Source organism: Uranotaenia lowii, chromosome 2 (assembly GCF_029784155.1).
Source record: "Uranotaenia lowii strain MFRU-FL chromosome 2, ASM2978415v1, whole genome shotgun sequence".
NCBI classification, from domain to species: Eukaryota; Metazoa; Arthropoda; class Insecta; order Diptera; family Culicidae; genus Uranotaenia; species Uranotaenia lowii.
In genome coordinates this window covers 2,364,674-2,388,428 of record NC_073692.1, presented here as the reverse complement: position 1 = coordinate 2,388,428, position 23,755 = coordinate 2,364,674, and the positions used below count along the sequence as shown (strand labels likewise).

Genomic DNA, 23,755 nt, shown 5'->3' with positions numbered 1-23,755 from the left:
GCACCTTCGATCTTCATGATTCGGCCTCGTAGCCATCCGTTTCGAACCGCCTCGTCGACTATCACCACCAGGTCTCTGGGTTGTAGTGATCTCGATTCTGCAAACCACTTCGTGCGTTGAGCGATGACCGGGAGGTATTCCTTGATCCAACGATGCCAAAAGATATCAGTAAGATGACGACTGTGTTTGTAACCATCACGCGTAGCAAGTCTGGAGTCAACTGCTTCTGTAGGCGGCTGCACCACGCCTCTGGAGCTCAGAAGAATGAAATGGTTCGGCGTCAGCGCCTCTTGATCCTCCGACTCCAACGAAACAAAGGTTAAGGGTCTGGAGTTAACCATCGATTCCGCTTCGACCATCAGTGTTCCAAAAGTCTCCTCGTTCGGGTTCTTCGAAGTGGACATGGCGTAGAATGCTGTCTTCACTGACCTAACTAGCCGCTCCCAGGCTCCACCCATGTGGGGTGCCGAAGGAGGATTGAACTTCCACTGCGTAGCGGAGTTGGTGAAGATTGTTCCCAGTTTTCGGTTGATGTCTCCGATTTCCCGAACTAGCTCGTTCCGAGCGCCCCAGAAGTTCGTCCCGTTGTCCGAGTATATTTCGATCGGAGATCCTCGTCGACCGATGAAACGCCGCACTGCCATCTGGCAGGAAACCGTTGTAAGCGAGTGTACTACCTCCAGATGAACCGCCCGCACAGTCAAACATGTGAAAAGCGCCACCCATCTCTTCACGGTGCTACGACCCACTCGAATAAGCATTGGCCCGAAATAATCGAGTCCGACGTAGGAAAAAGGGGCGACAAAACGATTTGAGTCTCGCCGCAGGAAGAGGACTCATTCGAGGGACGACTGGTTTGGCATTGTAGACTCTACAATGCGCGCATTCTTTCGCTATCCGACGCACGCTGCTGCGCTGATCCTTGACTCCATCCTGATGACCCCGTGCTCATCGACGAAAGGTGAAAGCTTTATCAATTTGCTGCTGCGTTTCAGGTTTTTCTTTCCAGCTCGGTTCGACTCCAATATGGCCATTTCCTCAGGATACTCCTCCCTCTGAGCCGTCCGATAAATCAGCCTCTCAGCCGCAACCAGTTCATTTTGTTTCAGTGAATCGATCAAGAGGTCGAGACCCCTAGCTTCTCTGCCGAGATTTCCCACGTAGCGGTATACATAAGCGAATGTGTGAACCAGCCTGTTCCACCGAGAGAAATTCGCCCAGTCGATTCGCCAGGTCCAACTGTCTACTTCACGATGCGCTCCCACAACTTCTCTCTTCGATACGCGAAGCTCCTCCGTCGGTTCTTGTGATACCGTTTCCTGAGCCGGCCAATTCTCTTCGGACTCATAGAGAAACTTCGGTCCCGACCACCATCTGCTAGCTGCTGCCATATCTGGTCCTGCGCCCCACTTCGTTGCATCGTCCGCCACGTTCAACTTGCTGGGAATCCACCGCCATTCCGATGGGTTCGTTTTCTCGATGATTTCCCCTATGCGACACGATACAAACTGATTGTAACGCCTGAGATCCGAAGTAATCCACGCCAGAACAGTGCGCGAATCGGTCCAAATTATCCGTCGAGTGATTTTCAAAGAATGGTCCTTGACGATGTTGTCGATCAAACGACTCCCGATGAGCGCCGCCATCAGTTCCGCCCGCGGTATCGTCAGCATTTTCAACGGTGTCACTTTCGCCTTCGCCGATATTAGCGTACACTCGACTCCCCCATCTACTTCTGCCCGCAAGTATACGGCGCATGCGTAAGCGGATTCGCTGGCGTCTACAAATGCATGTAATTGCAACGCTCCAAGATCGCGGGAAGTCCAACTGGGAAAGTATGCACGGGGTATGCGGATCTCGTTCAGTTCCGGGAATGAAGCGATCCATTTCTCCCAACGCTTGTGGATGTCCTCCGGGATTAGCTCATCCCACGACTTTCCGCTTCTCCAAATGTCCTGGATTAGGATCTTTCCATGGATGGTAAAGTGGGACAGGAGACCTAGGGGGTCGTAGATGCTCATGACTATGTGCAAAACCTCTCGTTTTGTGGGCCAAACTGGTACACGCCCGAGGCTGGAAGAGAATGTGAATGCATCTTCCGCCCGGACCCAAAACATGCCCAAGATTCTTTCAGTAGAAACGGACTCAGTTGTATCGAAAAACTTCACAGAGGAAGGGTCGGATTCTCCAACAGCTCGCAAAACTTCATCGTTGTTCGAAGACCAAGAATGAATTTCGAACCCTGCTTGGGAATGCACGAATCGGACTTGTAAAGCAGTCTCCGCTGCTTCTTCTGGACTATCAAAACTCTGGAGGTAGTCGTCCATGTAGTGGTGATGAATAATCGATTCTGCTGCTCGTGGGAATCTTTCTTCATACTCTCGGGCGTTCGCGTTTTTGACGTAAAGTACACGGAACACGGAGAGCTAGAAGCACCAAAGGTGGCCACTTTCATCAACAGTATCTCAGGCTCCTGCTCGGGATGCGATTTCCTTTGCGCGTGGATGTCTTCGTCGCGAATGAGCACTCGGTGAAACATCTCGCGGATATCGGCACACACCGCGATCCGCTTTTCTCGGAACCCGCACAACACCTTCGGCAGCGACACCAACAGATCCGGACCTTTCATCAGCATGGTGTTCAAACAAATGCCGTCAACCTTGGCCGCCGCGTCGCAAAATATTCTCACCTTGCTGGGCTTTTTGGGATTGGCGACAACGCCCAGTGGCAAGTACCACGTCCGTCGAGGATCCGCCGCTTCCAACTCCGCCTTCGTCGCTTTGATCAGGTACCCCTTCTCTTGGTATTCCGCAATCTGCTTCCTGACACTCTCGCCGATGATAGAATCTGCTGCCATGCGTCGCTCTAAACAAGACAATCGTTTCACCGCCATCGCAAAGTTATCCGGGAATTCAAAATAGTCGTGTTTCCATAGGAGGCCCGTCTCGTAACGTCCGGCTACTCGCTTGGTGGTCTCTATCAGGATTCGGCGCGCTCTTCGATCTTCGTCGGATTCTGGACTCGGGCACACGGCAATTCCTAAATTGTCCACGGCAAACGACTGCTTCACCATCTCGTGCAGGCTACTCAACTGGGAAGAACATTCACAAATATGGAAACTGTAGTTGACGAGAGTTTCTCCAGGCTTCGACCAAGTTCCATGGATGGACCATCCAAGGCGGGATTTCGTTGCAATCGGGGAGTGAGGCTCGCCTTCGCGCTTCCGAAGAGCTACCGACAAATGAGCATTGTCATTTCCAATGAGAATCTGGGGAACAGCATCTTCGTAGTCGCATATCGGTAGACCAGCTAAATGGGGAAAACGGGACGACAATCGACGATATTCGAGTGATTGGACCGGCAAAGAAAGTTTCTCCACCGTCCGGATATTCGTTAGGGGGAAACACCTGGAGCTGCCTTGTCCCGAAACATCCAGCGATACCCATTTCGAATTGGGCTCCTCTCGAGTGACGTCCGCTGTCCAAGACATACACAAAACGTCGCTTTTTCCTTCGAGTCCCAGTTGTTCCGCTATGCCATTCTCCATCAACGTGATAGACGACCCATCGTCCAGGAAAGCGTATACGTCGATCGAGCGTCCGCGGCTGTGCAGGGTTACTGGCAGAATCCGGAACAAAGCTTTCGGGTTTTCGTTTCGGTGGCTGTTCACACTAGCAGGTACATTCGGCTGATTTTTCTTCGGGTTATGCAGTAGTGGATGATGTTTGTAATCGCAACCCTGCACACCGCACGCTTTCTTCTCCTTGCAGGGACGCCGACCGTGTTGAAAGAGGCAGGTTCTACATAGCGGCAACTCTTTCACGATCCTCCATCGCTCCTCCCAGTCCTTGCGCTTGAATACTTCGCAATCTCGAACCTTGTGATCGGCTTGCTTACAAACCTTGCAGTTTCTGCTATCTACGGCTTCCGAATTGCGATCTCGTTGCGGTACTGGCGGCTCTTCCGAATATGGTCGCACTTCGGAATGAGCATGAACGAAATTCCGCTCACTGCTCCTTCCAGCTTTAGCGCCTCTCTGATCGGGCTTGACACGCGCGGGCAAGGTGACGTCTGAAGCAGCTTTCACTAGCACCGACATGAACCGGGCAAAGGTTCGCAGGTTGACTTCCACAAACTGATCCTTAAACATTGACCAATCCATTTGGAGTTGGGTGGGCAATTTGGCAATCAGCTCGAACAGCAGCGTCGGGTTATTCAGGTGCGCTTCTTGTTGTCCGGCTTCCAGATGGTCACACAGATTTCCAACCACCGTGCCGAACGTTATCAGCGTCTCCAATTTGTCCGGCTTTGGAGCAGGAGTCTCCTTCACCTTCCCCAGCAGCGAAAAGATCATTATTTCCGGCCTCCCGTACATCTGCTTCAGCGTCTCGATGATCATCGGCACGGCAGACGGTATCAGCAGCTTACTGCGCACCGCATCCAGCGCATCCCCTCGAAGACATCGTTGCAGCCGTGTCAAATTCTCGACGTCCGAATAACCACAAGCATGAGAGGTATTGTTGTAGATCCCGAAGAATAACGGCCAATCCTCTGGATTGCCAGAAAAGATGGGTAAATCTTTCGACAATCAGGAAAGATAAGATTGACAGCAAAGTTAAATGAAATGAAAAAAAAACTTTTTATTTGGAAAATGTTGAAAAAAATTCTGGCTGCACTATACAGGATTTGAACCTGCAAGGATGGTTTAAATTTAATCTTAAATCTTCTACAAATAAAACACAATTTAAACTATTTCAAAAAATGCCATTACTTTCATATACTTGTTTTCAAATATGTAGCAAAGCACACCGGGTCAGCTAGTTATGCAAAAGGGGCTAAATGCGTGCAAGATGACGATTGGTTTAAAAATAAAATAAAAAAAACTACGATGAAAGAAACTGCTCTTGCCAAAAATTTTAACTTTTAAAAATTTAATCATGCCAACATATGATAGAAATATCAAATTTGGAATTGCATTTTTATTTTTTTTCTGCAGTTACTAAAATATTAGTTTAACAACAATTTAAAAAAATGCATTTTGTTGTTCTTTAGCTTCCGGTTCATCAGACGAACTTTTATTTGTAAGTATCGTGGCTTTACTTCTGCTTTTTTTCCTGAAACAAAGACAATTTTCAGAAGAGTACTTTTCTCGATAGACCAAAACAAAATTGTTATAAATGAAGTACATATTCATATGATTGAAGTGTAATATGTAATAATATAATTTCCTTACTCGGAAACGTACTCATTCAACAAAGGTGATGTAACACACGGTAAGTGAAGATATTTTTTGAAATGCATACATACTTACGTATAGATATGTATGTTGAAAAAAAGTTTATCAACTGGAGTGGTCAAACCGGGTGTTGTAGGTACATGCAGGATCAAGTCCACATTTTCCACTCATTGAGCAGTGCTTAATTGTTGCTTGAGTTTTTGTGCTTTCTCCGCGTAGACAGTTGTTTAGTGAGCACGGTCAGCAATTGACATGGGTAAACGCATACTCCGTCGTACGATTTTGCTACATATAAGCACAGTGAACCGTACGCTGGATTTACTTTAGATTTCGACGAATATTCACAATGATTAATAATTTGTGAATATGTACTATTGTAACGGACATGAGACAACTATCTTTCGTTAAACTTTTTTTTGAATCTAAACAGACTTGACTTGATTTGTATAGACTCTGATTTTCGACTCGTAATATGAAAAAAAATACTAAAAACAGGCGTGTTACTCGAATCTATTTTCCCATACAGAGCAGAGTTTATTTTTATGATGCAATGTAACAAATTTCATTCACTTTTTATTATCGATTTGAAAACGCTAAAAAGCGCTTCACAAGCCACTTAGACGATCTCAAGAAGTTAAGCAAAATGAATATTGCATATGTCCCTGAACGTTGGATAATTTGGATGGGTCAATGAATAGAAAAATCTTAATAATAATCAAATTGAAAGTTCAATATTGTTAAAACTAGTATCATTTGATTACTGTTTACAACAGAAATTAATAAAAATGAAGTAGGTATTATGGTTTCCATTTAACGGTTCTCCACATACAGAGTTTGATTAAAACTTTTGAACTATTGGCTAACATTTTCTAGCACCAAAGATGTCGGTATCAAAACTTAGTTCGTTTCACTAGGCCACTTACACATTTGTGGACACCTATGTTGGGGCATACACACAGTCGCACCACCTGGGCTCCAACAAATATCCGGCCAAACCCGCAAATAGACAGTTGAAGAAAGAAAAAAAATCACCATGAGATGAGCAAGGCATAACAGAGGAAGAAGAAGAAGAAGAAGTAAAAGGAACGGAATACTGGATATGTGTAACACATTTTTCTTTTCGAAGACGCTGGACGAATAACATCGTTTTGGTGTGGTGAGCATCATCAACATCCACTGGTCGGTCTTTCTCCGCGAGATCTTCGCAGCTCGATCGTGCGAGTGAGAGGTATTGTAGAGGTATTTTGGAGCCAGCTCGTGGCCACTGGAGTCCAAGGAGCGGGGGAAAGAAAGTGGTCGAACAACGAAAATCACGTTCATGATACAGAGTTTTCATTAAGAGTCGAAGAAGTGGGAAAAGTTCAGTCAGTCGTGCAGTGTGATCGGTGCAAGAAAGTCGTGTTTTGTGTTCCGGAGATCGTGGTGCGTGTAGGATTTATTTATTGCTGCTAGTTTAAGTAAAGTGAGTACCAGTACAGTACGTCGAAAGGATGTAGGTTTTATGGCTGCTCAATCCTCAGGATATTTTAAGGACACGTGTGAAGTTTATCAACAGTTGGTATCTTGAATGGGGCGAAAAATGGACTCAATGTTGGAGGAAAAAGGAAACATGAATTTCAATGGATCAAAAAAGTGTCTTAACAATTCTTGTGTCTCAGTATGATAATGAGAGAAATCGTTGCTAGTAGATTTCTGATTTGGTATTTCAATTATCGTCGCGTACTTATTTCTCAGGTCGAAATATTATATTGTTTCTGGAGGCGGAAAGCAGCATCAATTTTGGACTATTTATAACAGAAAATCTCATCGAGTAATAACTATTTGCGCCCCAAATCGGAGGACAGTTTGGCGTTAACCATCCCTGTGATTTCTCAGCTGCTATTCGAAAGATATATGAGACTAATCGGTGAAAAAATGTGCGGCGAAAGTGCAGTGATTTTACTTTGACTTAAGCTCTACTTTCTCAAATCTCATGAGCACGAACTGAGCATTTTGATTCCGATTGTGCCGGATGAGGGGCAGCGATCGAGCTATAATCTCATCCACAATTGATGACTTCCCCCTTCAAGCAGATAACGGGTTTAAAATATTGGAAAAAAGGTTGAATCTCTGTCATCAATTATGCTGATTTTGACCCACATTGACGAGAAAAAGCAGTATAGCGAAAAGAAACTTTTTCGTTTCTCCAGCGCTTAGTCTTCACTGGCGTGTGAAAGTGGCGTGTTCAAGTTGGAAGTAAACGATCGCAAAAAAAAATCTGCCAACAATTTGGTATCTATTGTCAACAGCAAGTATCAATAGAAAAAAAAACTGAATGAAGTTGTTTCACAACACTGTTCATTTCTGGTTCTATTGGATGTATTTTTCATTTTTTTACGGTAACTTAATTTTAGTGAATAAGATCATTTCATCGGTACGGTTAGTATGACGACTTTCTTGTTGGAAAAAGCTAAGTCGAACACCGTTGGCACTCATTTGATCAGTGCGTTTGTTCGAAAATGTCAGGATAATGTCTGATGGAAAATATATTATAAATTCGATAATTTATCAGTGTATTTCTTCTAGAAACAAAAAAAAGTACAAAGCAGCGTATTACAGAATTCAGTTTAATGTTAGTATTAATTTTGATAAAATTGCATGCGACTAACAGAATCTACTTTGGTTTTGTTTAAAAAAAAAATATAATTCACGTTTTAATTCATTGTTTTAAATAAATCTTTCCATTGCAAAAGTTCAATGCATAATGATTCTTGTAACGCTTCGTGATTCATTTAGTTTCATGCTTATTTTTAGCGACATCTTCTAAGTCAACTCTCATGAGTTCGAATCCCGACCACGGCAAACATAGTGCATTTCCTGTTCGTGGTTTTAGCATTTGTAGAATGCTATGCTAGCCATCATATCGTCGAAAATGTACGCTTAGAGTTATGTTAATGGAATCTCTTCGAGTTTCATTGAGATCATATATGTGTTTGTTTGAAAAAATAAATTAAACTAACAGAAATTATATTTTATACGTTTTATTTTGAATAACCTGTCCCAAAAAAATTAAAAGTTGCTTTTTTTCATCACATTTTATATTTCAAGCGTTATTTTGGCAAACAGGATTGTATTTAGTTCCTTACAAAAATGAAGGTGACGATAGAAAAATCATTTGTTTAATTATTTACAATCCACGTCGCTGTTATTGAAAATTACGAAAAAAGAACACATTCTATCTCATTGTTCTACAAAATTTACTGATTCAATTGTGAAATTTGATTGATGTTAATAATCTTAACTAACTTTGATTGTTTCACTTCATTTGATTGTTTCAATAGTGCAATTAATAATAATTAAAGTTTTGAAAAAATTTTGGTCTTAAAATTGCTTGTTGTTTTAAATACCTACTAAAATGTTTAAAAAAAACTTCGGAAGTATTGATCGCTTCGTACGGTTTAGAGGATTGAAAGTTGCGTGACGGATTTAATTTTTTTTCTTTAAAATGCTTATCTTCATGTTGCAAAATGTGAAGATAACTCTCTAAAACATTGTCATTTTTTACAGGAAACTTGATATTATTATATCCTAACTAAAAAGTTTATTTATAAAGGAACAAAAATGTCCTTGTATTATAGCTTCTGCTCAACCTTCTGACCCGATGTCGATGTATATAGTTGCCAAAACCATAAAGATGGAAAAACGACTAAAATCGAAAAAATATAGTTACAAGAATAATAAAACTATTCGATGAAGAAACGGATGGAAAGCAAGCGGCCGTCCCAGCCAAGACTCGCCCTAGCAGTCGTGCTTGTCTGATTCCTGGATGGTTCATTTACACATGTGAAAGTGAAAATGAGCTCAACCTATCGGTATTATTGCGACATGTCCGCTTCAACCTTGACTGATGATCTAATACCCGCCCCGATTGTGGGGAACTGTTGGTGAAAGTTTGGGTTCGTCGCTTGCAAGATTGCTCAATCGTTGAAGTCTTTCGTATTAGCAGGTAAGCTTCCGCCAAGCCAAGTCTTTAACGTGAAAGGGGGACTAAAATGCCCAAAACTTTTTCTTCTTGGATATTAGGAAATTTGTTCCCCCGCCTGATTCATGAACATTGTCAACGAATTTTGGTCCATTGCGTCGTGGCGATAGATTGTTACGTTCTGGAATTTTTATTAACAACCATAAACATGCCCGAGCCATACATAATTCCGCTAGGAACCGGTTCTTGGAAACAGTTGATTAAAGAAAAGTGAAATCCAAAATGATCTCTATTCCATATGATTGGAGCTTGTAAGGGAATGAACATATGAACACGTTTTGAGTAAAAGTGAAACCAGTCAGCCAAGGTCAATAGAGGCTAATCTCCGAATAGATTCCCTAAGCGTGATAGGAAACCAATCACGCCCGCCAAGAGTGCAATGAACTAATCCAACGGCGGCTCAACTTGGAACGAGTTTGTGTTTTTTTTCTTACCTCATCGTTTCCTAAGCTTCACGTGTAGTTGCGCGCATCAAGTTCATGAGCCTCACAATTTTCTCCTGTTGGCTGAGTAATACTTTCTATTTTATTTTTAGCTTCCACTTGGTGATCAAATGAGTTATGATAACGAAATATAGAACAGACATTTCTATCCTAATGGTTCTGGCTAAACACTGAGATGCATAATAATTTATTTAAGAAATGCAGCTGGCTAAAATTTCGACAAATTACTTGATCTCAATTGAGGAATAAGTTTTTTTTTCCAAAATCATTGTTGGCTGGCTTTAACTTTAGCTACTCATCACTGTTTGCTATCATCATCGTCAGGGGAACAGGTTTAACAGTTCGACAGCGGAATTCAACAATCCGGTGATCGTTCGGCTGCCGGAAAGAAAGTTTGCTTTCCTCCGAAGAGACAAATACATTTTTCGCTGTTTGGTTAAATAGGTGGCTTTCTCGAATATGTTTTTTTTTATCGCTCACCATTTTGCGCCCATTCAAGTGGCTCAACATGCCAAATGAATAATTAGCACTTTCTTTTACGCCTGATTTCGCGCAGCTGTACCGTAAAGTCCATGCTGATAACACACACGTGCGTGTGTTGAAAGTTTATCATCGAACATAAGATAATCATATCTAATCTTTCGACCATCTCCTGTATCCGTTTCAGCTTATTCAAAATGAAAGTCACATTTCTGCTTGAGCTATTATTGATTCTAATAATAATCGCCTTTGCTGCCTCGAGTCCAGTTGGAGGTGAGTATTATAATTCCCTCATTGCATGGTTGACCTGTTGAACATGCTGGTTTTGTGTTGTAGATGGTCGAAATGCCCGGAAGGGAGCTTTAATCTACCGACAGGCTGCCGATGATGTTGCCGATGCTGCCTCTGTCGTTGATCCCGCCCCAGCTCCAGTTGTTCCTGTCGCCGGCGGTGATGATGATGATGACGACGATGATGATTCGGATGAATTTGATTTGGGCGATGATGATTCGGCCGAAGATGACGACGCTGACGATGATGACGATGACGATGATGATGATTTGATTGGTAATGGAACTTCCACCAATGGAGTGAGTATTGTTCGCTGGTTAGCATGATTTATTGTGTTTGTTTTTTAGGCTCCGTGGAGGACGAAATCGATGACGACGATGATGATGATGACGATGACGATGAAGTGGCTGCCCCAGCATCAGTCGCTGTTGCTCCGGTCCTTGACCAGCAGAAACAGTCAGCTGTTGCCCAACCTGCCCCCGCAGCTGCCGTTGATGAGGAAGAAGATGACGATGACGATGACGATGATGACGATGAAGATGATGCTTTGTCTTTTTTTGGTGAAGATCTTCTAGGAGCTTTCGATGATGAAGAAGACGATGATGATGACGACGACGACGATGATGATGATGAGGTTGCCGCCGCTGTTCCTGCTGCCCCAGTAGTACCGATTGTGGCAGAACCTGCCGTGGCTGCTGCCGCTCCTGCCGCTTCCGCTCCTGCCAAAAAACAGAAGCAGAAGAAAAAGCCAGCCCCAGTCGCCGCCAACACACAGGCTCTTCTAGATCTCGCCGATGCTGCCTCGACCCAAAATGAAGTTGATGCTCCAGCCAAGAAACCAGAGGAAATCGATGTGAACAACGAGGTCAACAAAATCGTAGAATCGCTTGCTGCCCAGAAGGCCGACCAGAATGCTCAACCAGCAACGGAACAAGCCGCTGATGAGGAGGAAGAAGTTGAATACGACGAGGGCTCTCCAGAAAAGGTACAAACACAATCTTCCGATAACAATAAAGTTGATGTTGTTGCCGCTCCTGCAGCCGTGACTGCGACGAAGCCGACCGGTGACGATGACGACATCCTCGAAGGCTTTACCTCGCTAGTGGACGACGACGAAGAGGACGATGATGACGACGATGACGACAGCGACGAGACAACCCCACAGAAAGTAGAACAATCGGCCACGAATACCGAAAGTGAGACACAGCCAGAGGATGATGCCGAGGACGATGACGACGACGACGATGAGGATAGCGACGAGCTGATCGATGAGAGTGCCGTGGAGGAAATTGCAGAATCCGATGTGTGAGTGTGATCTACCTGTTACCCACCCCTCCTATCCAATCCTTCCTAACAACTCAACTCTAGGGATCTCCGTCCCTTGATGGATCCTTCAGGATAAACCATGTAAACTAAATAAGATGAGAGGGATAGACTCTTTGTTCCAAAGTCACACGATCACAATTTAGGGAAGTGTGGTTCTAGTAACCGCACTGAAATTGTAACTTCAGATACGTCTTCTATTTACGAAGATTTCTCTGAACTCATACGACTTTTCAAATTTCTCAGAGATTTAAGAAAAGGGAAAATTTAAATTTTCAAACGCCATTAACCAGTAGAGGGAATGAAACAATTCATGGACAATAGAAAGCCAGAGACACGAACATGACATCAGGACAGAAACATTGACGTTTAATATTAAGTTAATTTATTTATTTATTTATTTATTTAAATTATTTATTTAATTTATTGAGAGTGTAAAAAGACTACCGACATGATGCGAACATAAGAAAACAAGCGAGTGGAGAAATACGAGTGGACCTCAAATCAGACGAAATTGTGAGAAAAAAAATAATTGAAAGAAATAAAAGCGTTTTGTTTGCTAGTAAATATCACAGGCCTCAATAATTTCTAAAAAGTTTGATTATTTGAAAATCAATCAGTATTCGTATTCAATCAGTAGTATTATTCAATCAGAATACAAACGTTTGTTCAGGCTGGTTAAAATTCCACTATTATGTCTAGCTTGTCTAAAATTACTATTTTGCAAGATGATACACTATTATTCTACTCTACTCAATCATAGAATGAGTGTATTAAAAAAAGACAAAAATCTAAAGTTCCTACGTCCTGAGATAAGGGGACACAAAAAATGGGAGTAAGGCATCTTTTTAGATTTTTTAACATATGAGTGTGTCTGCCAAAAGGATGGAAAAGCGATTCAGGGCGCAATGAAGCACTAAACAGGTAAGTCTTAGAAGGTCTGTTAAGCTTAAGACTTTTCAGTAGCAAGTAGGAACAGGCAAAATTCGACACAGGATGGTCCGAAAGCATCGCATTCTCTCGCGTGGCATGAAACTTCCATAGTCCAAAGTTGTAAATTGATTTTGTCAGGTGGATTTTACCTTTTTAATGTTTAATTTTTGTTCCAACACATCAAGGTTGGCTACAGTTTTTTGTTTGATAGAAAACAACTTTTTTTTTCGTGTTTAGCTTTGGCCCGGTCAAAAGTGTTCAATAAAGCGACAGAAACATTTGGCAAGCAAAAAATATCATTATGCGTGACCAGATTGTTCCGTACATCGATAATAGTCCACCAATTTTATTTGTGGACAATATATTGCATTCTACAAAACTCGTACACGACATTCGACGATTGCGTGAAATCTCCAAAGATAACAAAGAACTTCTGAAGCGGATTAACAGAATCAACAGAACACGGGTTTAAACAACTTTACCATAATCGAAACGAATAAATAAAAAAATTAAAGCTTATCTTTATCTGTTTCAAAGGGATTTCTCGGAGTAAATTATGATTATGATCCCAAAGTACTTGTGCGCTACGAAGCCCGCATTTCACGAGCGAGACGTATTGAAACAGAAAATTTGAATATGCTCGAAAGGATTCTTAACGCGGTAAGTTAAACACGTGACTATCTCTGATCAAGTCAAATATTCATCCATAATAAAGTTTTCCATGTAGCTTTATGCTAAAGATACATTTTAGTTTGTTGTTTAGCTTTTAAATTTAAAACAAACAAAATATTTCAGTGCTTTTTAACTATATATGTACATTAATGACATTACTCAATTAAACCATATTTTGAAATAGCAGTTTGTGTGCTTAGCTTAACACTTTTAGTTTGACGAAAAAGAAGATAGAAAGGGAAATATGAAAATAAAAAGAATTATAGACGAAGATCGATAGCTTTTCTAAAAAGATAGATTTCGAACATGTAGTCCGAATGTAGGGGAGAACTGTTACAAGACGCACCATTTAAGTGTGATTTAAGCATAATCACTATTTACCTACTAGCGGTGCTAGGTTTGGAATATTCGAAATCGATCGATCTATATCGATCTTCGTTTATAATCCTATTTCCCATTCAATTTCCTTTTTCGTTGAACTAAAAGTGTTAAGCTAAGCAAACAATTGTAAAAACAAAAACAAGTTTGGCGCCTCAAAACCTAAAGGTACGAGTCGTTTCAAATAAAGATTGACAGAAAACAGCTAGTTGTCCGTGTTTTTCCTTGCATACGTAAATCACGGTCTATCTTTCATTATGATTCTTCATAAATACATTTGAACGCACGTGGTTGAAAACCTAGCGAGGAGGTAATTCCACCGATAACATAAAGTGGAAAATTTTGCCGCCGATTTCTATCTGCTAATGTTTAGTCAATACCTGTGTTACATTAAATTTTACTACAGCTGATTGTTAAACGGTTTGATTTGATTCGGAAATTGGTATTGCATTCACATGAAATACTGTTCACAAAAAGCATTATATGTGTAAAGTTTCAGTAATCAAAACAGGTGAAATACGTTATCTAAATTTAAATGTCCGTTTGCATATTTTTAATATAAAAACAATTTTTTTAAATTTTAAACCGTTCAAGACAAAATTTTTTTTAATGAATTAAGCAATAACTGATTCAGTAATAGGTATAATATCATTCAAATTTAAAAATTCTTCTTGGAATTTTTGATTTTTCTTTCAATTCTACTAAACATTGTTAATTATATGCAGGAAAATATTTGTGATTCATTACTTAACTTTTGATAAAATATAAAAATTTGTAGAAATTACAGCGATTCTCGAAAAAAATTTCTTTGAAAAAACTATTTATACTAATTTTTGTATTAACTTTGCATATCTTCTCAAATTTCTTCAACATGAGTGAAAAAAATTAGCAACAAAAATGCTATGGGCAATTTCTTATAATCTACTGAACATTTGTTGTGAATCATGACTTAAAAACATCCACTCTTTTCCAAGATATTTGCATTTTGGTTAGTATTATTAAAAAAAGCATTAAAAGGTTAAGTAGATCAATGTTGGGCGGTAAATTGCCGTTCACTTGTTTTATTATATTTTTTGTTCAAATGTAAAACTTATTTAATTTATGCTTTCTAGAAACCTCAAATAAAAACGTCACTGCAACTCAAAAGCTACTACCAACAACTGAAATATATAAAATCAAAATATTTTGATCCGAAATCTATTAAAGCTGCTGAGAAACATATCCCACAGATCGAAGGCGTTGTCGATGCGAATGAGAAGTAAAAGTTGCATTTCTGTTTATATCGCCAGTTGAATTTACACCTCGTTTCAGGTGGATAATGGAATTTTGCGAAAGTAATCATCGTGTATTAGGTAGTATTCAAATAGTTCCAAATGGGTCTGAATTTTTAGGACAGCAATACATCAGCACTATTCGAGGACAAATCTATCGAATATATAAAAATCAGTTTGCCGTAATACGTGGTCAAATAAGCGCAACCGATGGAAAAGAAGATTTTGACACTTCCACTGCAAGAATTGAACGCGGATCTTTGTTGAAAATAACGATCAATGATCAACCTGCCATTCTGTTGACACTTGCTCATCATGAAAATATTTCAAACTATCAATTGCTGGCACGAGCAGATTGTGAAGCTGACATGTTAGATCTACTCAATGAATACGGCACAGCTTACGGGAGAATGGTAGCACCAATTTGCTACAGATTGAGGAAGAAAAAAATCTATTGACTGTAATAAACAAAATTTATTCAACTGTTTCTTCTGGGTCTGAGTTTTCAGCATATACCTCACAATGACTGTTTATCTGTTGAGGATCAAAAGTTGATTCAAAGCACTTTCGAAAAATATGACGCATTTTTTCCTGTTTTCGTTTCTTTTCGGCTATAGCCTCGGGGGATTCGGGAATAAGATCCGGTATCTGTATTCTATCGCTTGTGGTGCCGGAAACTCGGACAGCATCTGAAAACATAGGTTCTGATTGTAAATCAGTTTGTCTCTGTTTAATTCCAGCAAGGTTGACTAGTGTAGATCTAATGGTTCCAGAGGTTTGAGGAACATCAGAAAACATAGGCTCTGTTTGTACATCTAGATAAGGCCGTTTTTCACATTGGAACAATTGTGAATTGCTGCGTCGTTTTGCAGAAGGTTTTGGAGATAGAAGATCCTGACTCTCAGAGTTGGGGTCGTCGCTATTTCCGACAAATATTATATCATAGGATTCAGGAACCGTTGATACACGAGCAAGAGGTGGTGCTGGTGAACTTCGGCTGCTTTCGGCTATCGACTGATCATGACGATTGGTTGTCAAGTATTCGCAATTTTGAGCTACTTCCAGTGATGGCTGTGGTTGTGGAGAAGACTCCAGATCTTTAGTTAAGCGAGCACACGGCTCAAGCTTTTTCGATGATTCTCCTGGCGGCATGGGTATTCCATTGAGGAATGACACTTCCGATTGATTCTGGTTACTTGTTGGTTGATATTCGCTTCTTCGAGCGATTTGAAGAGACGGAAGTGGTTCTAGAGGAGTACCCACGCTCGTGTGTTCGTTAGATTGATTGCCTCCTCTCAAGTGGCTATTTCTGCTATCGTCCTCGTAATTAGAGTTGATGTCTTCATCGCTATCCTGTTTGAAAAATATTTATAATCATAAAAATACTCGTTAAAATTATGGAAGTAATTCAGTAGAACATTGTACCTCAGTACGATTTTGGAATAAGTTTCAATTACCTGTGTATGGCATGATTCAATCAGTTGACTCTCAGCAGATCTTTGCGCTTTGCTTTTTGACTGATTTGCCAACCTACGCGTGGCCCTCTGCAGATTTCTGTTTTGTTTTTCCGTCCTCGGGGTCATTGTCCCCAAGATGAAGTGGATTGAAAGAACACCTTCCTTTTTCATTCGCACCAGAAGAGGTGTTCCAGCTTGATCAAAGTTCATTTCCACTAACATCCGGTTGTGTTCGGCATAATAAGCCATAGCCTTGAATTCTTTATAGTAGAAGGTGATATTTGTAGGTACGTCGAGGTCGTAAACACGGAAAGCTGAACTATCGATCGAGAAGGTTGATCGCATTGCTGTTCTTTCTTTGCCGGTATTTTCAATATAGTTGGTTATAATTGTTTCGTCTGCTTTCGCATCGAAGGTGATTTCATGCACGGATCTATGAAATTGCTTGAGAATTTTTCCGAATATCTTGTGATCTCCGATAACTTTGTTCGAGAACGATTCTGGAAGGCGCAGCGAATTGGTATGTTCGTGTTCCATAAGAGGTATAATGTGCGTTTTCAAAATATGCGATTTGCATTGAAATTGGAAAACGATCTTTTTCTTATCAAGCTGCAGCCAAATTTTGCATATAAGAATCTTGTGCAGACTTCTAAATATTTTCAAAAGAGATTTCATCGGTATTTTACAATTATTTTCCTCAAATCTATCATTGGTCCCTTGCCGGAAGCTGATGAAATACTTCATATCGAAGGTAGCCATAACGTAAGCCGTATTGATAGAGTTCATTGCTTTCAGGGCCAGTCCAGTAGATAGAGCTTCCAGGTGAAGCTCCTTCCCGATTTTCGAGAAAAAGTTGACAGTCCGAGCCAGAACTGAAAGTGATAATAATAGTTAGTATCAGACGTTTTTTCAAATAAAACATAACTCAAACTTTTCACATTCGCCCCCGTAATTATGAAATTCATTTCGATGATTTTTCGAAATAATTAAGTAACAAATTAGAAGAAAGCTTGTTAAAAAAAGCAATTTTATGAACACTAATCATTATTTTATCAAAACCGGTATACACTTTTGTGCGAGTTCGACGTCGCATGAAAATTCCTGGACGCGCCGCGACGCGATATAAATTCTGAAGCGCCACGAAAAGTTGGGTTATGTTATGAACTTTGTTCAAAGGCGTGTCGATGTAATTAAATATGGAGATATTCAAATGTTTTCGACAGCCCTTAATACGCATTAGCGTAACGAAAATTGATTGTTGCCAAAATCGTTAGCTCTTAAATAATAATATAATGAGATCCTGGTTCTCGTTATCTATCGTACTTTCGTTTTTTAAAATCCCATTGAAAAACAACTATCGGAATTATTTTTTTTTCAGTGCTTCCAACTTACAAGCAGAGAAATGTTACGCAATCTGTGACTGGACACTGTAACCGTCATTCAAACGTTTTAATGGCAACCATGGACGTTCATTTTGATTGTCAAAGCTTTCGATTTATTAAATGAGAACTTCAGAAAATAATGTAAAACACGAAAAAAATCGGAATCCACATCTCCCGAAACGTATCAAGCTTTTTTTTTGTCAAAATAACTGGATGTTTGTAGGCACCTCTATGTGAAATGATAAAAAAGAAGTTCAAGTTCAATCAATTCCGGCTACCGGTGATAACATTGCTAACGGATAAAACGAAAGTTGTTCGTCTTCAGAACAAAATGGATTTTGAAGGTAAAGTAGTTCTTATTACGGGAGCGTCCTCCGGTATCGGCGAAGGAACGGCGAAATATTTTGCCAAACTAGGCGCCTCCCTGGCATTGAGTGGCAGAAATGTGGAAAACCTTAATAAAGTAGGAGCTGTTTGCGAGGAAATTTCCAAGCGAAAACCGCTCCTGTTGGTAGCCGATATAACCAAAGAAGAGGATAACCAGCGGATCATCGATGAAACCGTTACCCAGCTTGGCAAACTCGACGTATTGGTGAACAATGCCGGAATCCTTGCCAATGGCAGTATCGAAAATACAAGTTTGGAACAATACGACGTAATCATGAATACGAATGTTCGAGCCGTTTACCACTTGACGATGCTGGCCGTGCCGCATTTGATAAAAACCAAGGGTAATATCGTCAACTTGAGTAGCGTTGCCGGAAATCGATCGTTTCCAGGCATTCTGGCCTACGGGATGTCTAAAGCTGCAATCGATCAGTTTACAAGGTGTACAGCTTTGGAGTTGGCACCGAAACAAGTGCGAGTGAACGCCGTTAATCCGGGTAAGTGAAGATTTTCTATATTAACAATTTATATATTGATGTATATTTATATATTGATGTATCTTTTCGTTGATTGTCTTTTATTTCAACACAGGTATCTATCTAGGAAATGAAAACTCAAAGTACCTCTTATCTTTTTCACTGACAATGGAAGCCAATATTAGCAATCTGTCGTCATACTATTCTAATCTTAGCATTCACACTTTTATTTTAAGGCGTGATCATCACCGATATCCACAAACGTGGTGGCATGGATGAGCAAGCGTATGCGGCATTTTTGGAAAAATGTAAGCAGACGCACGCCCTGGGTCGCCCGGGACTTCCTGAAGAAGTAGCAGCCACCATTGCATTTTTGGCATCAGATTGTGCCAGTTTCATCACCGGTGTCACATTGAACGTGGATGGAGGCCGACATGCCATGTGCCCCCGATAAACGCCAGCAAAGGATGGCTCACTTGTTCTGTGCCTTGATTTTTCGGCGAGAGATTATAAAAAACCGAATTTGTTTGAATTTGTGAGATAATTACGCAAAATTTATTGTGGAAAGACTATGTTATTTTTGTTGATTCGAAAGCCCGTTTTGTTTAGCATTTTGATGTAAGGTTATGTAATTTGAAGTATAGTTTGAAGTAATTCGGTATCGATTTTTGATTACGGCGAATGCGCCAAGACCTTTGTTTTGAGAAAAACGCATTTCAAGTTTTAGAAAATAAAATCAATTTCCTATTTAGCTGCGTACAATCATTTTCCTAAATAAGTCGCTAAAATGCTTTCAAATTGATTTAATTTCATCACCCGATCGATGAATATAGCTTTAACGTACTAATTACTGCAAAAAATTAATAAATATAACTGTGGGCCCTTTTACCACAGACTAGTGCTCTCATTTTGTTGATTCGCCAAATTGGAGCGCCCTTTTGAATTGCAGAATGACTGTTCGCCTTTTGGATCACTCATTAAAGAAGCAATATTCAAGCAAATTTCGGCTTGAAAGCGGGTCCAAATGATCACATTAAAACATTAGCACATTCAACGATCTTATAAATACTTACTTTTACATCTCCTCGTCCTGGAAAACAAATTTAAAAAACTTCAATGCCCTTTTGCTATCTCGAAATAACTATTGGCCCTTTTGTTCGCGACGAAATTTTGAGGGGAAATGGGCGAATGAACTGTGGGATTACACACTCATAAAAAAAGCTATTCGCCTTATTTAAAAAATTAAATTTAACTTCACTAAAATAAGAAAAATTAAAAGAAGATCATATTTTCGGATGTAAAATAAAGAGTTTAACGCATTTATGTGATAATCTGGATTTGTTTACAGTTGGCGCATTCGCCGTATTCAAAAAACGATACCGAATTTTTATTTCATTGAAGACAGGCAATGATTTTTTGATGTTTATTTAAAGACCCTTTGTTTTACATTCGGGTCTAAGCAATGAAATTGATGTACCAATGATTGTTTTGCAAATTCAGAAGTTTAGTAAAAATACATAGTTTTTTCTTAACTCTAAAGAATCCAATTTCGTAATTCTAATCGCTCAAAGATTGGTACCTATTTTTAAAAAATTGGGTAGTATTTTCAAATAAGAATAGCTACTGTCAGGTAATTTATAAAATGACCAGTAATCGAATTACTCTTTCAATGATTTTTTAAACGATGTTATACCTAGTATTAAAATTATGTGTTTGATTTTTCATTATTTTTTCAATGCTAATTGATTATAAGAATGTATTAAAAATGCAGTTAAAAGAAAAAAGTAAAAAGAAAAAAAGATTTTATTCAACATTAATGTAAATGCATGACAGTTAAAATATGCGGATAATCCTTCGGGTTTCAATAAACCAGTAACAGATCTCCCGAAGTTTTGAATACGTATCTATCTGGGACACATTGCATGGCGTCCTCCATCGATGGGTAAGCTGGCACCAGTGATGAATGATGCGGCGTCACTAGCCAAGAAAACTATGGCGTCGGCAACTTCCGAAGCCTTTCCGGGTCGTCCCATGGCGTGGGTATTTTTTGAATGTTCCAAGAACTTCTGATAGGTTGCCTCGTCCATTCCGCCTCGTTTATGAAGATTAGTTACTGTGACGCCAGGATTGACACAATTTACCCGAACATTCTTTGAAGCCAATTCCAAGGCAACGCAACGCGTGAACTGATCGACTGCAATCTTCGATATGTTGTAAGCCAACACTCCCGGGAAAGATCTTATTCCATTAACGCTGGACACATTGACTACGTTACCTTGACTTTTGATCAAATGTGGGACGGCCAGCATTGTCAAGTGGTAGATGGATCGTATGTTTGTATTCATCACTCGGTCGTATTGTTCCAAGGAAGTAGTTTCGATCGTTCCGGTCTCGATGATACCTGCATTGTTGACCAACACATCGAGCTTACCAAATTTAGATATTGTTGCCTCCAGAATACGCTTGGTGTCCGTTTCTTGGGTTATGTCTCCAGGTATAATGAAAGGAGTGTTTGTTCCGACGGCCAATTCTTTGGACACCTTGTTGAGGTTCTCGACATTTCTTCCGGTCAAAGCTAAGGAAGCACCCAATTGCGACAATTTGAGGGCCGTGGCCGCACCAATTCCACTACTAGCTCCTGTAATAAGGACAACTTTGCCAGCGAAATTCATTTTAATCTCAAACACGGGATTACGTAAGTGCCGGTCGGTTGTTGTCTATCTACTGAATAAGAACTGAGCGAACAGCTGTTGTGAAGCGCTTTCTGATAGTCAGCGTCAGTTAGAAAGCTAGTCTCATTAAACTTGATAAGCCGGTTGTTTCATTTGTTTGGCTGATACAAGCTCAACCGTTCATGATTGATTTCAAGAAGTTGTGTTTTGCAACAAGGGATAATTCAGACATTTAATATTAACATGTATCATTTCATGAGCTTTGTCATTTGAGCTAAGCTGTTACTTATTTTCTTCTTCTGGCCATTCCAGCAGATGACGATTGCAATTAATCCCTTCAGAATAAACAAATCCTGGCCGTGCCCCTTCGAATCCTAGCGGTGAAATTGCTGACGATGTGCTTCCGAGCTGAAAATTAAAATTGCTGTGCGGTGAAGATAATTTAATTTCATTAGCTGTGAGAAAGCTAGAATTATTGTTTGTTCACTGTCGTGGACGGCGTAGTAAGGTGAGAAGAAAGTTTAACATTCTATCGCAGTCCTACTTCAAAGTAATTAATTGTAATAAATGTTCATCAAATTTGGGGGCATCTTTGTCATAGTTTTAAAGTTCATACCTAATTATGTGTGTATAAACATATTAGTTTGTGGTTTATGTTTCAATAATTTGCAAACTAAATCATACTATTTTTACATAAAAATATTTTAAATAAAATTAATCTAGTTTAAATTTTAATTACCCTTTATAAACATAAAGACTAAAATGAAATAAAAAAGACCAAAAAGGAAAATTATGTGAGACCATGTGCAGAGCACGACCGGAAACTTTGGAAAATGGACGAGAACTTTCGGACGAACGATATAACACGCGGCAGTTACAAAGTAAAGATTGGTTTTTATTAACTTGTAATCGGTACAAAATCTGAAAGTTAGAGATGAATCATCCCAGAGAATGAAAATTCCGTACAAAATAAAAATTGAGAGCTAATTGACTAACGAATACAATAGAAAATCTCTACAGCAGGAAACCCTATACGCTGTGTTTATTTCACTCGTCTAGGCAGTGGCGTAGAACAACTGGAGGGTCATTTCACTCCCACATTTCTCCGGAATGACCACCAACTTCATCTAAGCTGACGTTCAAATCCATTCGATTAACATATTGAACCGTTTGGCCCAGATTGTTTCCTGACATGCCACCGTAAGTGCATTATATTCTGCTTCTAACGACGGAATCCTGGCCTTTGCTCACCCAGCAAATCGGTTCTCCACCATAGAAAACGATCATACCAGTAGTTGATCGTCTGGTCCGTTGATCTCAGGCCCGATCGGAATCAGAGAAACCGATAAACTTGGCCTGGTCCAAACACTAGTTTCTGATCCTCGGTTGCATTCAAATACTGTACAACAAGCTTTGCTGCGGACCAGTCACTTTGATTCGGTTCGGCTAACTTCCGTCCAAGCATGCCCACGCTGACGGTTATGTTCGGTGTTGCTTTGACATCCAAATACAAAAGCGCACCCACTAGGCTGCGGTATACTGTTTGATCTGGAAATAACTTGCTGTCAGAGTAGGCGGACACATACACCGGATACATCGGTGTTTTGATCGGTGCCGCTGCCCATACCCAGCTTTCTGACCAATTTTTCGATGTAGGTCATAAGCCGCATCCAGTAGATGCAGTTCTCTCTTTGGATTTCCTAATCCAAGAAGTGACGTACTGGACCTAGACACGTCAATTCGAATTCCACCGTTAAATTTTCGTATATTTTGTCGATCTCCTTCTCGTCCACTAACCGAGCAATCAATCATCGGCGTACACTAGTAAATACACTTTCACTTCATCGACAACTCGGGTATAGAGGCACGAGTCGGATGTACACTATTGGAATGCCAGCTTCTCTGTCAGAACAGTGTGCAGCGCCTCATTCCAACAGCACCGATTGGCGCAGCCCGTAAGCGTTTGGATAGACCTCGTCGAGCAGCATGCAGTTAATCATCTCTTGAAGCACTCGATTTTTGCGTTCCGCTACTCCGTTTTGTTACGGAGAAAAGGGAACCGTGAACTGTGCTTCGATACCTTCGGATTTGTAAAAGTTTGCCAATTCGTTACTGCAATACTCACCTCCGTCATCAGATCGAATGATGCACAGTTTCCTTTCAGATCCGGTTTCAGCTCTGCGAACATATTCTTGGATCTTCCTTGCTGCTTCATTCTTGGACTTTTGGAGATAGACCACGCAGAACCGATCATGTTCATCAGGCACTTGTTGCCGCTCGGTGTTCGATTCTCCATCGGACCACACAGTTCCGCATGGATCAGGTTCAAAGGC

At 40.4% G+C, this 23,755-nt stretch overlaps 7 protein-coding genes across 8 annotated transcripts; 3 read left to right on the top strand and 4 right to left on the bottom strand.

Moving 5' to 3' along the window:
• Positions 1–893: 893 nt before the first annotated feature.
• Positions 894–2,021, bottom strand: LOC129748697 (uncharacterized). The gene has a single exon (XM_055743379.1). It carries the CDS (start codon positions 2,019–2,021, stop codon positions 894–896), a length of 1,128 nt encoding a protein of 375 aa, XP_055599354.1.
• A 143-nt stretch (positions 2,022–2,164) lies between these two features.
• Positions 2,165–6,163, bottom strand: LOC129748685 (uncharacterized). Its single transcript, XM_055743366.1, has 2 exons — positions 6,160–6,163; positions 2,165–4,578 (listed from the first exon to the last, which is right to left on the bottom strand). The coding sequence occupies exons 1-2, from the start codon at positions 6,161–6,163 to the stop codon at positions 2,165–2,167; spliced, it is 2,418 nt and encodes an 805-aa protein (XP_055599341.1).
• A 388-nt stretch (positions 6,164–6,551) lies between these two features.
• On the top strand, positions 6,552–11,829 carry LOC129745706 (coiled-coil domain-containing protein 1-like). Its single transcript, XM_055739009.1, has 4 exons — positions 6,552–6,698; positions 10,368–10,453; positions 10,517–10,747; positions 10,819–11,829. The coding sequence occupies exons 2-4, from the start codon at positions 10,378–10,380 to the stop codon at positions 11,778–11,780; spliced, it is 1,269 nt and encodes a 422-aa protein (XP_055594984.1). The 5' UTR covers positions 6,552–6,698; positions 10,368–10,377; the 3' UTR covers positions 11,781–11,829.
• A 1,124-nt stretch (positions 11,830–12,953) lies between these two features.
• Positions 12,954–15,521, top strand: LOC129746490 (uncharacterized). Its single transcript, XM_055740152.1, has 4 exons — positions 12,954–13,193; positions 13,265–13,387; positions 14,890–15,035; positions 15,089–15,521. The coding sequence occupies exons 1-4, from the start codon at positions 13,029–13,031 to the stop codon at positions 15,504–15,506; spliced, it is 852 nt and encodes a 283-aa protein (XP_055596127.1). The 5' UTR covers positions 12,954–13,028; the 3' UTR covers positions 15,507–15,521.
• Positions 15,503–20,404, bottom strand: LOC129746488 (cell cycle checkpoint control protein RAD9A). Of its 2 annotated transcripts, none has more exons than XM_055740150.1 (3): positions 19,824–20,404; positions 16,506–17,377; positions 15,503–16,401 (listed from the first exon to the last, which is right to left on the bottom strand). In XM_055740150.1, the coding sequence occupies exons 2-3, from the start codon at positions 17,289–17,291 to the stop codon at positions 15,523–15,525; spliced, it is 1,665 nt and encodes a 554-aa protein (XP_055596125.1). In that variant the 5' UTR covers positions 17,292–17,377; positions 19,824–20,404; the 3' UTR covers positions 15,503–15,522. The 2 variants fall into 2 exon arrangements, with proteins under 2 accessions (XP_055596125.1, XP_055596124.1); XM_055740149.1 differs by lacking the exon at positions 19,824–20,404 and adding an exon at positions 17,437–17,638.
• LOC129746489 (3-oxoacyl-[acyl-carrier-protein] reductase FabG-like) lies at positions 17,994–19,347 on the top strand. Its single transcript, XM_055740151.1, has 2 exons — positions 17,994–18,771; positions 18,987–19,347. Exons 1-2 carry the CDS (start codon positions 18,126–18,128, stop codon positions 19,202–19,204), a joined length of 864 nt encoding a protein of 287 aa, XP_055596126.1. The 5' UTR covers positions 17,994–18,125; the 3' UTR covers positions 19,205–19,347.
• Positions 20,405–20,535: 131 nt separating the features above from the next.
• On the bottom strand, positions 20,536–21,505 carry LOC129746491 (3-oxoacyl-[acyl-carrier-protein] reductase FabG-like). Its single transcript, XM_055740153.1, has one exon. It carries the CDS (start codon positions 21,420–21,422, stop codon positions 20,655–20,657), a length of 768 nt encoding a protein of 255 aa, XP_055596128.1. The 5' UTR covers positions 21,423–21,505; the 3' UTR covers positions 20,536–20,654.
• Positions 21,506–23,755: the final 2,250 nt, after the last annotated feature.